The sequence below is a fragment of the Lithobates pipiens genome, unplaced genomic scaffold (assembly GCF_037356315.1).
Source record: "Lithobates pipiens isolate NorthernLeopardFrog02 unplaced genomic scaffold, aLitPip1_a1.2 Scaffold_8, whole genome shotgun sequence".
Taxonomy (NCBI): domain Eukaryota; kingdom Metazoa; phylum Chordata; class Amphibia; order Anura; family Ranidae; genus Lithobates; species Lithobates pipiens.
Window position 1 is genome coordinate 532,093,286 of NW_027507903.1, and position 15,465 is coordinate 532,108,750.

Here is a 15,465-nt window from a genome sequence, read left to right on the forward strand (position 1 = left end):
TAATATATGCAACCGCCATGGCGTTGTCTGACTGGATCCTAATCGGACGCCCTCGTAGCCTCACTGACCATGTGGAGACACAGCCTGATCGGTCGAAGCTCGAGCACATTGATCGGCAACTGGGATTCCTCCTGCGACCAGAGGCCCTGGTTCGACTGTACCCCCAGCACTCCACCCTAGCCGGTCAGGCTGGCGTCCGTTGTGATCACCGTCCAATGAAGAGGCAAGAACGATTTTCCGGAACTAAGGGCCGGAGCCACCAGAGAAGAGAGTCCCCGACTAATTGGCTCACCCCAATCTGCCGATCCAGGGATAACGGAGCTTTGTTCCATTTGGACAGTATCTCCCTCTGCAAGACTCTGGTGTGAAATTGGGCGTACGGTACCGCCTCGATGGAGGCTACCATGAGGCCCAGAACTCGCATGCAGAAACGCAACGACAAGAACCTGTAGTTCATCAACAACTTCACTGCGGCTTGGAGAGTCTGCAGTTTGTCTGAAGGGAGAAACACTCTAGCAGTAAGTCTAGGTACTCCAGGCGCTGAGTCGGCACCAGTACCAACTTCTTGAGGTTCAATACCCACCCAAACTCCTGTAGAGTTTGCATTGTGATTGCCACATCCGCCCTTAATTTTGAGGCGGAAGCTGCCCTTGGAAGGAGGTCGCCTAGGTAACCCATGATTGTGATCCCACGTTGTCGCAGCAATGCCAAAATTGGAGCCAATACTTTGGTAAAGACTCGGGGTGCTGATGCCAGACCAAAGGGGAGAGCCACAAACTGGTAGTGCTCTTCCCCTACTGAAATCAGTTTGTAGACCCATTGGTCGTACAGCCGAGAGGCCCACCGAGTCGCAAACTCCCGGAGGCGACCCCCCCACCCAAGTGTCGGACAAACTTTCATGCTGTAGTACTTTTGCTCACAGGCTTGCGAGACCAGGGAAGCTTCTGTCCCTCAGCAGTCGCCCTGTCGGACTGGGAGCGCTTACCCAACATCCCAAGTGGGTGAAAAAGCCTCTTTTGAGCGGAAAAGGAGTGCCCTTGCCTGCGGCGTGGCTCCTTACCCTTCTTGGACTGTGGGAGCAACGTGCTCTTCCCACCTGTGGACATTTTTAATAATGCCATCCAGCCAAGCTCCAAATAGCCGCTCACCAAGAAAGGGTAAATCCGTCTGAGCTTTTTTTTTTTTTTTTTTAGATGCCTGGTCCGCAGACCAGCATTTCAGCCAGATCAGGCGCTGTAGCACCACTGCTGATACCGATACTCTGGAGAGCAGGGGAAGTGTATCCAGGGGCACATCACAGACATACTTGAGGCCGGGCACCAGCTGGTCTGCTAGTTCTACGCAGACTGGAGGAGACTGTTGCTTCTCCAGCTCAAGGTGAAATAGTTTTGCCCACTCACTAAGGGTCTGCGACACCAATGCTATGGTCAATACCGGTCGTAGCGCTGACCCCACCTCCGTAAACATGGACTGGGCCACGGCCTCGGCTCTCCTGTCGGTAGGGTCCTTAAATGCAGGAGCCCCTTCTACCGGAATCGTGGTTACTTTATTTAACCTGGATACGGGGGGGGGGGGGGGGGGGGCATTTTTTAAAGAGGCTCTCTTCAAAGGGGTAACGCACCGCCTTTTTGGAACTGAAAAAGGTGCGCTGCGGGCTTCCCCATTCCTTATATATGAACTTATCAAAATAAGTCAGAAGCGGAAACAGCTTAGGTGTACGGGCCGGTTTACGGGACCCAAAAGGGATCGACACCTCAGCAGAGGATCCTGCTGCATCCTGTATTTTCAGGGTATCCTGCACAGAGGTGATAAGTGCTCGAACTAGCGCTTTTTCCTGCGCGGACCCAGATACGGAATCTATCTTAATAGCTGGTCAGAATTAGCTCCGGAAGAAGCGTGAGGACACGCGAAACATGTCGAGCATAACATCAGATTTCAATCCCTTTTGATGTTTCACCATTTTGTTTTACCTTCTACTTCATTACCTAGAATGTTTACTGGTGGTTCCCACCATTATAGTATTATGTTAAAACAGTGGTAACATATTAGGGACTATTTTCTGATCAATTCTTTAATAATTAATTTTTTTGTAATTATTGTGTAATTTTTTTTTTTTTATGTTTTTGTAAATAAAGATTACTTTTTAATTAAACAAACAGTGGTATTGTGCCTAAAAAGTCCATAGCCCAAAATGTGTTTCTCTTTGCTTCAAATCCTCACTGTCTGAACGGTCCTGGTCAGCATCCTGACACATCAGAACAGGGGCCGCCAGTCACGCGGGGCCCGAATCTGAATCAGAGCTCTCCCCGGAGGAGGGGGGGTTGGGACAGGGGACAATTTTTACCCCCCTTGCGCCCACACGCTGCCTCCACCCTGGCAACAAACATCTCCAGGACCGGCGAAAAGCATCCAAAGGCACTGCACTATTTGCAGGCGAGCTGGTTGCAATTGCAGGGAGACCTGGGGAAGCTTTTGACGCCATGCTGACCCACCCTTGGCTCAATCCCATCCTCCTAACTGTTAACAGACTGAGGGGCCCCACCGCAGGACTACCCACCCTGACCGAATGCTGCGCCACGCTGATCGCTGTCAGTCACAAGTGTCCAGGAGTAAAAACCACGCTGTTCTGAGGCACAGGAACCACCGCTGAGTAGAAAAACCGTGCTGAGGCTACAGGGAAATGGCCGCTGGCCTTCTTGTATAGGAAAAAACACTAGGAAAATGGCCTAAGGCCATGTTGCTCACAGAGACTACAGAAAGTGGCGACGGCCACCGCTATATCGGTAGCACATACGGAGCCCACAGACCGCAGCAGACAGACAGATGACAGCACATGGACAGTCAGCGCAGCCCCAAGCTAAGGGTTAGAGCCCCCCCAGAGGACCCCCGGCCCAGGTACATACACCACAGCCATGCAGTGTCCCCCCCAGGGGGGAGGGAGGGAACACAGGGACAAGGAGAGAGGAAAGGTAGAAGAGGGACCCCCTAATCAACCTCCCAGGGAATGCCTAGCTACTCTGTCCTGCCAAGACAAGGAGAGCTGTACTTACCATCAAGCTGGAGGCATCCCATCGCAGACCCAGACCCGAGCAGTACGGGGTGGCTGCTGGCCACGGCACACTGTGACAAAGACATCCATAGTCCGGTCATATGTGTGCCCCGGAGCGTGTAGCTAACCGGCCGCCCCTGGAGCCTGAGGGGCATGTTGTGGCCGACCCAGCGCGTAGCTAGGGTCTGCTCACGCTCAACGGCCGGGCTGGGGAGACTACAAGGATCTATATTTATCCAGCCTGTCACGCAGCCGGGATCCGTATGATCACCCCCTGAGCCAGTAATCGGTCTAATGCCCGAAACATATTGTCTGTTCCCTGGATCTTTGGGAACGTTTGATCTCAGAAAACGAGACGGTGGAAACTCCCGAAATTCTAGTTTGTATCCTAGAGACACCGTGGAGATGACCCATCTGTCCACAACCTCTTCTCCCGCTAATCCCTGTAGCCTGATGTTACCTACAGCTGGTCTGCCCCTGCAGTAGCACCGTTTAAAAGGTACCTCATGGCACTTAAAGTACATTATCATATTAACACTTGCTTTGGCATATACATTTTTATTGTGATTTGTGCTCATGTACCCTAAATATTTAACAGTTTTGGTGGGATTTGTGAAGTCCTATCACTCGGTGGGAGGAGCTTGTTTTTTTCTACTTTTTGCCCTTTTTTCTGATTGGTTGATGGCTCTTTAAATATTTCTCATCGTTACTCTACACATATCACATGCCTGATGACGGGGCCCTGTGTTGTGATCATGCAATAAATCATCTGTTTGGACGCTACTTGTGTCGTTCCATGGTGTGCTGGCAAATATCTTCACCGTGACTTGAACCAGCATCCAGCAGGTTGTTGCTACAGCACCCAAATCTGAGAGTGCATCCAGAAACGTGTGCGATGGGAATATGAAGTACTGTCTCTTGTCCCCAGTGCCTATGCTGTGTGATCCTCGTGGACTTATGTCCCGCACACGGCGCCTTAAGCCACGCCCTCTCGGTCATTACACACCTCCCTTCCTCTGTTTTACCTAGCCACAGTGCGAGGGCTGGGGATGCGGGAAGCTTTTAAAAAACTTCTGTGGGGAAGAAAAGAAAAGCCCTGCAAAGAAAGGCTTACAGGCAAAACTTTGTGCTTCGTATACGAGGCCCGGGTAGCATCCCACCTTGGCCTCAGTGGCACTTTGGATGGATCTGGTCTATGGAGGCTGTTTAAATCCAGCAAGGATCCCTCCAGTGGAGCTCTTCAGAGCACATCTTCACTCGTGACCAACACCTTAGACAATGGCGAAAAAAACTGAGGTACTGCTGGTAGGAGGAGGGGTTATATAGGGAAGGACCTTCCTGTTTTGGGTATACCAGTGTCCATCACCTAAAGGTGCCTATATACCCCCATAGTGATTACTATGGAGCTTTGTGTCCAATGATGTACGATAAAGAAAGCAGAATATGCATCCCTTTAGATGTGATTTTCCTTTGGGAGTATCTCACCAAAAATGCAATTTTTGTTGCAGGGGATGCTGAAAATCTGATTTGTATATCTTAGTGCAGACTTCTGGGGAAAATTGGTAAGCTAACCACACAAGCAGAAAATTACATATCTGGGGGTGTTGTGTGAACCTTCTGTGTTCAGAACACCTCCAGGTAGTCATTGTATTTTATAGAAAGTTACACCTCTGCAGATTGAAAAGTAAAGGTCAACATTTAATTACAATATGACCAGTGTTGCAATTGTATACGCCATATTATTTTATTTGCTATTTTTTTTCCCCACACAAAAGTGGAGTTACCCTTTACATCCTTGTAAATGGACAATAACCTTCCCACCAACATGCAAGCATTTAGCAGTGAACCACATAAACAGTGCCAACTAATTCTATTCAGTTTGTAGTCCATTTGATCAAGCATAAATGGATCCCAAGCACAATATATGATCAGTACATTTAATTATAGCTTATAAATATGCAACACTGAGTGCTTTAATGAATATGCCTATATTTATGCAACTATTGAAGTACCTGAGTGGTGGATCCAGAGCTGGCACTGGTGCTAGGAAGAGTACCAGATTTACTTCCTATATCCTGTAAACTGAAACTTAATCCTTGAAGGAGACTGCTGGCTGAGGCTCCAGAATTTGTTCCTGCAATCAACACATCATATAACAAAACATGTAAGCATAAGCAGAAAAAATAAAGAAAAACAATAATATTTTGGGATCAACTTTGCTGTGCTTTTATAGACTAAGGCTTGTTGCACAGTGCTGCCTAAGGCGGGGGTCAGCAACCAGTAGTTTGCGATCTACCAGTAGATTGCTGACAGGTGACTAGTAGATCATGGTCTGGGCTTGCTGACCCACCATTCCAGAGCATCAAAGAGCAATGCAGAGGGGCTGCTTGTAAAGTTGGACATGTAGTAGTGAGCAAGAACCACATAAGCTGATGCCTCCTCTGTAGTGCTGGCTCTTATCCCATGTGGAGGGATACTAACCGCACTCCACCTCTTATCTCGGCTAGTGGTCTCTACTGTGGTGCCAGCAGCAGGAAAGAAAGGATCTTCAGGTCAGTGTGAAGCAATACAGTGGGCATAATAGTATAGGGCTGCTTCACACTGATGAGCTGCGGTTTACCCACAACGAGGGTGCAGTGCATCTGCAAATTTTCTGTGTTATCTGCGCTTTTCCATATAGACTTCTATATGCTGCAGGTTTTGAAAGTGCACCACAACTTCTAAATGCAGGCGTTTTGGTGCGCTTTCAGAAAGAGCACCACACCTGCAGTTTATAACAGAAGAAAAAGATGCCTTCTCTCCAAGGAGAGAAGAAAACAAAAAAGAAAGCCTGTAAATGACAGTACGGGATCGCTCAAAGAATTCATAAATTTATTTACCAAAATGGATGTTTAAAAAGCATGTTGCTGCCTACAATGAGAGGCGTTGTTTGGGAATGGCTTCACCACGGGTGCTGTTTGCTGATAAAATCTACTGGTGCTCCTCATATCACTCTCATGGTCGGTATATTTCACTGACTGCATCTGTAGTGGTATGTGCATGTGAGGAAGAGAGATATTCTCAAGAACGGAGGGGCCTAGGGCATGTAAAGCTGAGGGGAAGTATCAGCATAGGTTGAGGCTACTGTGTATAGCAGGGGTGTCCAAACTTTTTTCAAAGAGGGCCAGATTTGATGAAGTGAACATGCTCGAGGGCCGACCATTTTGCTTGACATTCTTTAAACCATTAAAATTCAGTCTAAGTGTGTTCATCCGAGCACTAATACACGGCCCAACAAGAATTCTCTTGCCTTTGTGCTGTGTGTGGTGAATAGATGAGCTTGGGTGTGTTATTTGGATATACTGTATTTAATCGGCTTATACCACACACCTTAACTTTAAAAAGGAAGTCTCAGGAAAAAAAAATAAAAAATCTTACATTTTAAATAAAGACATGTGAAGCAAAATAAGGGTCAGTGCCCATCTGCAGCCCCCAGTGTATTGCCATGAATTCAGCCCCCAGCGTATTGCCATGAGTGCAGCCCCCAGCGTATTGCCATGAGTGCAGCCCCCAGCGTATTGCCATGAGTGCAGCCCCCAGCGTATTGCCATGAGTGCAGCCCCCAGCGTATTGCCATGAGTGCAGCCCCCAGCGTATTGCCATGAGTGCAGCCCCCAGCGTATTGCCATGAGTGCAGCCCCCAGCGTATTGCCATGAGTGCAGCCCCCAGCGTATTGCCATGAATGCAGCCCCCAGCGTATTGCCATGAATGCAGCCCCCAGCGTATTGCCATGAATGCAGCCCCCAGCGTATTGCCATGAATGCAGCCCCCAGCGTATTGCCATGAATGCAGCCCCCAGCGTATTGCCATGAATGCAGCCCACACATTGCCATGAATGCAGCCCACACATTGCCATGAATGCAGCCCACACATTGCCATGAATGCAGCCCCCACATTGCCAGGAATGCAGCCCCCACATTGCCATGAATGCAGCCCCCACATTGCCATGAATGTAGCCCCCATATTGCTATGAATGCAGCCCACACATTGCCATGAATGCAGCCCCCATATAGCCATGAATGCAGCCCCCATATTGCCATGAATGCAGCCCACACATTTCCATGAATGCAGCCCCCCATATTGCCATGAATGCAGCCCACACATTTCCATGAATGCAGCCCACACATTTCCATGAATGCAGACTCACCATTGCCATCAGTGCAGCCTGATTCATGTCCCTCTGCAGCGTTGGAGGAGACAGGGAGGGGGGCGGGACGAGCACCGACAGACATACAGGAGAAACTCCTGTTTCTATGACGGCCTCTTTAATTGAAAGTCCCGCCTCCTGTGATGGACAAAACGGTTGTCCAATGGCAGCACAGGACGGGACTTCCTTTTACACAGGACGCTGTCCTGTATCCAGTCCACGGCACTCGTCCTGCCCCCTCCATGGCAGCTGAGCCAGCATATCTATCTTTTGTGGCCCCCGGCGATCGGGGATTCGTTGGGGGCCACAAAAGATAGATATGTGAACATGACCAGACGGGCCGTCCGAAACCGGAACGCGGGCCGCGATTGGCCCGCGGGCCGGACTTTGGACATGCCTGGTGTATAGTAACACAATTGCATATGACAATACAATGATGATGTCAAAAATAGCTGTACTTATCCCCTCCATGGGAATGACAGCCCTCGACCCTCCACAGTGTTCACCAGCCAATGTCCGTTGTTAGCGTCGTTTCCCGCTTGAATTTCTGTCCCTTCCAGGGTTTAAAATTAGCCTGCCATGCACCAACTTGAAGCTGGGGGTGTCGTCATGGACTTTTCCTCTCTATTGTCATCTCACACTGCTGGTGTGGCATCAGGACAGTGATTGACGGCATCATCGTCCTGACGCCACACCAGCATCCCCTATAGTGTTGGCAAGTGTATGAGGGATCCCACAAGGGCAACTATTTGTTTATTTTGAGAGCACCACTCGGCGGTAGCAGAAGGGAGGATGGCCTAGATGACATCATGTGTGTGTGAGATGACAAGAGAGATAGCGAGGAAAAGTCAGTGATGACACCACCAGCCCCAAGTTGGTGCACGGCAGATTAATTTAAACCCTAGAAGGGGCGGACATTCAAGCAGGAAATGGCGCTAACAACGGACATTGGCTGGTGAACACGGCGGAGGAACGGGTACTGTCATTCCAGTGGAGGGGATAAGTACAGCTATTTTTGACATCATCATTGTATTGTCATATGCAATTGCGTTACTATACACAGTAGCCTAAACCCATGCTGATACTTCCCCTCATCTTAACATGCCCTAGCTCTGCATAGAAACCAATCAGCTTCCAGGATTTATTTTCAAAGCTTAACTGAACAAGCTAAATTTCTGAAGTTAGAAGCAGTTTGGTTACCAGGCAGGGCTGTACCAGAAATTGAGTGCTCCAATTTTAGTAAATCCCCCCCATGAGTCCATAGATGTGGAACAAAAGTGATGAAAGTTCTGAGGGATAAAACATGTGAAATTCCAAGTCAACAACAACAAAGCAAACAAACTCAAAAACCTCAACAGTACAATGGAGGAAAACCCCCACTAAATAGCCACCGGCAAGACCTTTCACCAAACCTGGCATTTGCAGATGCGAGAACATCTTACCTGGCAAAAATGTGTAAAGTATGAAGAAAAAAAAAAAAAGGTAACAGCCAAACAAACTTGAACAACAGACGCTTGATGCTGAATTGCCCAGGAAGCATGACACTCCTAGTGGAATAGGACTTGACAGGGAAGAAAGAACCTTGCCCTTGAGACCATAGGCCTGGGAAATTAAATGATGCATCTAAGCTGACCCTTAGTTCTAAATCCTTGCCTTTGCAGGGTGAACTATGCAAGGGGTCCTCCTACCTGAAAGAGGTAATTGGGAGCCCATCCCCTTCATCATTACCTTCGCCTATTTGCCTTGGCAGTGGGATGGTATACACAGTTAATAGTTGTAACCCCGATAGGGTAGCAATTATCCAATTGAAAGGAGTGTCTGCCAAACCAGCCACCTACTGCCAAGTAACCCACACCAAAAGTGTACCAAAATACTTGTAATGGGGAGCACTGGCAGAAGGTGCTGACCGCTATTGCCTGGACTGGAGATAGAGCTGCTCTGCAGCCCCAGAGTATTCCTTACTGATGTGCGATCTGCCACCTTGAGAAAACCCAAAATGGAGCCCACGGATACACCCTGTGATGTCATTGTAGCCCAACCCTGCCCTTTTTGAACACAACTACTGGGTAAATTTCTCCACATAGCAGTACAGAACATAGTGCCCCAGCAGTAGAGGAAATATTGGGGGGGGGGGGGGGGGGGGGGGTTACCACACCTTATGGACTTCCACAGGGGCACAAATCGTTCAGGCCCAATACCCCTATTGTAGGCATTCCCAAAAGGGCTTTTAGCGATCCACCTTGCTCTCAGGAGATCATTGCCCTGGACCTGTAAAGTACCCTGCCAGCAAAGTCAATGGATACTCCAGTAAAAGCTGCACGCAAGGTTAAGCGTTGAGCAGTAACATTACAGGCTGTCCCTATTCTTTTAAAGTGGGGTCCGAGTACTGTTGTTCTTGGCCCCCAGGGCCACAGGTGATGGATCTGGACACACTTCACAGACACATCTATCAAAGGACACCAGCAAAAAAATAAAACTCAGCTGGGCTTTGCCTGGGCACAGAAACCTGCCTTTTTTGCCCACTGTCCATTCACCTGAAGGTAAGCAGCATAACCCAAGTAGTCAAGGATATAAAGACACTTTGTTTCCTGTAACGTACTCTCAAAAGAATATATACAATAATAATTTCCTTTATATTATAAGAAAGAGGGTGGAGTACGGAACTCTATTTTGTACTCCATTAACCACCAATCAAACCTACAAGTCTGGGATGTCTGTAATCCGAGAGATAAGCGATTGTGACAGATATCTCCCCACTCCTTGGAGTGAGGGCACCTCTTCACCGGTAAGAAGGCTTGAGGGAAGACTTGTGGCAGAGGTGCTCTGCATTTTGAGGAAGTTGAAGCCACTGAGCAGGGGGCTTCAGAGCCTTTCCGCTATGAGATGTAGGATTCCTTTTATCACTTCATGTAATCCCAGGCAGACTCGATGTTGTGATCAGAGCTCTGAGGGGGCCAAATCATCGCTTCCAAGACTTTGTTCTTCTTTGCACTGAAGACAGTTTTAGGCTCCGTTCACACAGGGGGCGACACGAGGCGACACGACTTGCCGTGCCGCGACCTGACAAGTCGCCCCCGTTCTGTACTATGGAACCGTTCTAAGAGGAGCGACTCGAGTCGCTCCGACTTAGAAAAAAGGTTCCTGTACTACTTTTGGGCGACTTGCATTGACTTCTATACAGAAGTCATTTGCAAGTCGCCGCTGAGGTCGCGGCAGGTCGTGGCACGGCAAGTCGTGTCGCCTCGCATCGCCCCCTGTGTGAACCGAGCCTTAGTGACATTGTCTGTTTTGGGTCGCTGTTCTGCTGCAGAATAAATTTGGGGTCAATCTCATCTTACGCCTCCCTAATGGTATGGCATAATGAATAAGTATCTGCCTGTATGTCACAGCAACATATTCATACATCATGGGCTATAGGTGCATATCTTCAAGTGACTGGCAACTGGAAAGCTTTTAAAAGGACATGTGACCCACCCCCCCCCAAACCCTACCCCACTCTAAGTCCTCAGTTTTGTTGCAAGCAATGCAGAGTAAACAGGGAGAGTTTAGGGATTGTGTCCTGTACTGTACTCCAAGATATGGAATTTACAGCTAAGTCAGAATTCCTCTCATTATTTGTACAGTATGGCTCTCCTCTCCTCACACGGAAGCTGTCGCTGAGGAGAGGAGAGCAGATCAGTGAGTATGAGCTGTTTTTTACAACTTTTTACTCACTGATCACCAGTCTAGTGTAAACACACATGTCCACACACAATGTCCCCAAAACACACATGTCCCCAAATAATAAAAACACATGTCCCCCACATATGTCCCACTAAAATCACATGTCCCAATGATTATCTGCACACATATGTCCGTGATCACCTGCACACACCTGTACATGATCATTTGCGTACATATGTTCGTGATCACACAAACCAATTATTCTACACTTAACTGAATTTTTTTTTTTTTTTTACCAAAAGCATGTAGCAGAATACATTTTGGCTTAAATTTATGACAAAATTAGATTTTAATGGATTTCTTTTAAAATGGAAATAAGAAAAAAAAATTTCCCCCAAATTTCCGCTCTTTTTTCGCTTATATCGCAAAAAAATAAAAGAAATGGAGTCATGAATAAATACCACCAAAAGAAAGCTCTATTTGTGCGAACAAAATGATAAAAATGTAATTTGGGTACAGCGTAGCATGATCGCGCAATTGTCATGGAAATTGCGAGAGCGCTGAAAGCTAAAAATTGGTCTGGGAAGGAAGGGGGCGAAAGTGCCCTGTATTGTAGTGGTCAAACAATCAAATTTCTAATCCACCTACAGGGCATTGCCAGTGTATAAATTAATATATACTTCCAGGGGTTGCCCTAAACAGTTTGACAAAATATGGGCTGGTAGGAATAAATCGGTATCCGGGGACATAGAGGTGTAGTTGATCTAATGGTAGAGGCATAATTTGATTATGTAAATGTACGAAATATGGATATAGAGTTGGGTTTATTAGCTTGATATCAGAAAGGCGGTGTGCATTATTATTATACAAGTTTGAAGTTCAATTTATTTGTTCTTTTTCCTATGTTCCTCGTTTACACTTTCATGCATGACCTAATGTAAGTACACAAGATTTTGTCACATATAGCTGTATAACCAGGATGCTAGTAGTGCATGGACTGGTGTGTAAATGCTAATACTATATAACCTGTATGTTTTTTCTTTCATAGCTGTCATCCTTTGTAAAAGAAATGCTATGGATGTTGTAACACTCTCTCTTTAAAAAAAAAAAATAAAAAAAAAAAAACCTAATCCACCTAGCAATTGTGGATCTTGAGGTGGGTGGCCCTTGCAAGGACCGGGTGAGATGACAAATGGAATCTGCTTGTCTAATGGAAGGCTAGGTACATTCTGCACAGAGCTCAAGGGCAGAACAATGTTCTCATTGAGAAAGAATGCTGAAACCACCTTTGCAAGGAAGGATGGTCTGGTGCGTAATATAACCTTGTCATTGGGAAATTCGGGGAAGGACTTTTTGCAGGAAAAAGCTGCTAGTTCTGAGATTAACAGATGTGATGATCACTAGAAAGGTTACTTTACTGGTAAGAGACTCCAAAGAAATATCCTGGATGGGATCAAATGGTGCTCCCAGGGGTGCATAGGGTTCTGCAAGGGGGCCTAATAGAAGAAACATCTTGAATATATGAGGGAATGTGAAGCTATGGGCCTTTGGAAACTGATGGAGAAGACAAAAACTTGCCCCTTTTAGTGTGTTGAGAGCTAGATTCTGGTCAAGACCTGTTTGTAGTAGAAAAGATGTAGCTGGATAGCCGCACTCCAAATTATTCAACTTTATTTCAAAAATGTAATTAAAATCATAGCATATAGGCTGGCAAACAGACTAACTGCACAGCCGCTGACATGTTTCACACCGAACACGGTGCTTAGTCATAGCTCTTAGCTAGTCTTAGCTATGACTAAGCACCGTGTTCGATGTGAAACATGTCAGCGGCTGTGCAGTTAGTCTGTTTGCCAGCCTAGATGCTATGATTTTAATTACATTTTTGAAATAAAGTTGAATAATTTGGAGTGCGGCTATCCAGCTACATCTTTTCTACTTCAGTTCCTGTTGCAAACAGAGCCAGCACCCTGTGGGATTGTGGAGACAGCTGTTTTGGGAGAAGTCATTACCTTAGAGCGGTAATTCTTTGTATTTATAGCAAGACCTGTTTGTAGGAAGACCAGGAAGTGGGATAAAGAGTAAACTTTGGGACTAACTTGACTGCACTGACACCAGGCAAAGTAAGATTTCCAAGTAGATATACCCGATATCCTTTAAAACCTGGGTTTCAAAAGCGATGCAGTTAAAGCCAGAGACTGTGAAGCAGGATGGAATAGAAGGCTTTAAGATCGTAGATTCAGCCTGTTGGAAAGAGGCCTGGGGTCTTCTGTAAGAAGTTTGAGTATGTCTGTGTACCAGGTGTTGGACCAGTTTGTTGCCAAAAGAATCACAGTCCTCATTCCTTGCTCTATTTTGTGGAGCAGATGAGGGAAACTACTCAGTAAGACATGAACTAGCCTAAACTGGAGCCAAGGGATAATTAGAGCATTCGAGGATCCCTAATTCCGAATACAAACATGGGTATCTTGCTGTTGTATCTGGAAGCTATGATATCCACATTCTAAATACCCAGTTTTTGCTGTACAATATTTTTTTAGTGAGGTTTTTAAAGAGAAACTCCACTTTTGTTGAGGAAAAAAAAAAAAAACACATTCCCCTCTGGGTGATCTATGTACATTACAAAGATTTTAACAAACTTTGTTGGATTCCTACCTTTTGTTATTCTGCATAAATGACTGTTTGTCTGTGTTCATGCGGTAAGTGAATCTAATGGGAGTGGTTTCATAATTATCAGGAAAATTGCAGGGTCTGCATTTTTTATTGGGATTATCCCATTAAAAATGTATATTTTTGTTGCTGGGGATGCCAAAAAACTGATTTGTATCTTAGTGTAGACTTCTGGGGAAATCAGTGAGCCAATCAGACAAAAGAAAGAAAGAAATGGCTGCACATCCAGAACTTCCAATTGCCTTTTATTTTGCTTCACAAAGATAACACCAAAGACACCAAACTGTGGTCACGTAGACGTGTTTCACACATACATCTTGTAATAATTAAGCACATCGGAAGTTCTGGAAGTGCAGCCATTTCTTTCTCCTTTCCAAGTTTACACGGAGTAGGGACTGAGCTGGCACTCTGCAGGATATTCCAAACAGCCTCATCTTTATACACCTGGAGAAGCGTCTCTTTTTCTTGTAGCCAATCACACAAGCAGGACATTATGTCTCTGATGGGGCATTCTGTACACATTCTGGTGTCCGTTTATGAAGCAGAGGAAAATATCCACTGCTCTATTCTCTGGCATTGACCGAGAAGATCTCTCCTCTGAGTGCCAGTTTATGAAGCGGTGTAGATCGTTTCACCTTTTGTGAAGTAACGCAAACTACAAACGTTTTAAACTGTGGAGAACGCCCCCTGATACTGTAATCTTGTGAGACAAACGAGATTACAGTACCAGAAATTCACAGAAACACTGAGGTGTCCGTTTATTAAGCAGTGATAAATTATCACACGGACAGACGGCCCACCTCATGTTAATAAAATAAATAGTCCCCCTGCATAATTTATATATATATATATATATATATATATATATATATATATATATATATATATATATATATATATATATATATATATACACACACACACACATACACACACATATACACTTGTACTCAGAGTCACTCTGTGGATAGTAAGGAAAGGAACAAAGAGCAACAAAGACCTGAAGTGTGCCAGGGTCACGCGGTCAGTATGCCTAAAAGGGGGCATACCCAAGTATGAAATGTAATGAATAAAAATAAAAAGGGAATGGGTGGGTGGGACACGAGAGCCAACGTCCACGAGAGGAGGAGGCAGAGGAGGACAGGCTTTATGCAGCCTGACTCCTCCTATAAATACAGGCTGACCTGCAGTCAGCCTTAAAACTTGTACTCTGAGTCACTCTGTGGATAGTAAGGAAAGGAACAAAGAGCAACAAAGAACAAAGACCTGAAGTGTGCCAGGGTCACGCGGTCAGTATGCCTAAAAGGGGGCAAAAAAATAACACAGTAGGATGAAAGCTTAATAACCAGATTACACAGTGAATAACGTCTAAACTGGGGAGGCGGCAAATGAGGTATGTATTTGGCTGCAGAAAAGGAAGCGCTAGGAAAGGCAGTAGAGGACCAACCCAGCGTTAGACAAATGTAACACTAACACGCTTGGAATAAAACCAACACCAAGCACCACACCTAGCCAGGCTCCAAGAACCTGACAACAGTGCCACCCCCGAATGCTGCGTCTTGCGAGCATGCAGATGTAACAGAAAGGGCCCGGGGTGCCAATCAGTAGATTGGCTACAGTAAGTGAGACCCTGGGCCAGAAGCACCACTCCCCTGGCTTTAGGAACCACCAAGCCAGCTACAGCACCCCTTTGAGCCCCAAGCCGGTAACCAACGCAAAAGGAGTATGTCAAAACAAATCACGGAAATAAAACCCACAATGAAAAGTCAGCTGGGCACAGCAGGGAGTCTACTCCGCTGGAACCCTGGAAGGCCTCAAACGAAAGAGCAGAAAAATAAAACAACCTGACGGATCATTAAAGATGAAATGCTGAGACTTAACTCGATACACCCAGAAAGT

The 15,465-nt window shown here is 46.2% G+C and overlaps 1 protein-coding gene across 2 annotated transcripts in view; it reads right to left on the reverse strand.

Moving 5' to 3' along the window:
- Positions 1–15,465, reverse strand: part of KANSL3 (KAT8 regulatory NSL complex subunit 3) — a 154,361-nt gene that overhangs the window by 15,244 nt on the left and 123,652 nt on the right. For both annotated transcript variants that reach the window (XM_077469540.1, XM_077469541.1), the window contains exon 19: positions 5,062–5,183. In XM_077469540.1, coding sequence (XP_077325666.1) covers positions 5,062–5,183 — 122 coding nt within the window. The remainder of the gene's footprint in view (positions 1–5,061; positions 5,184–15,465) is intronic.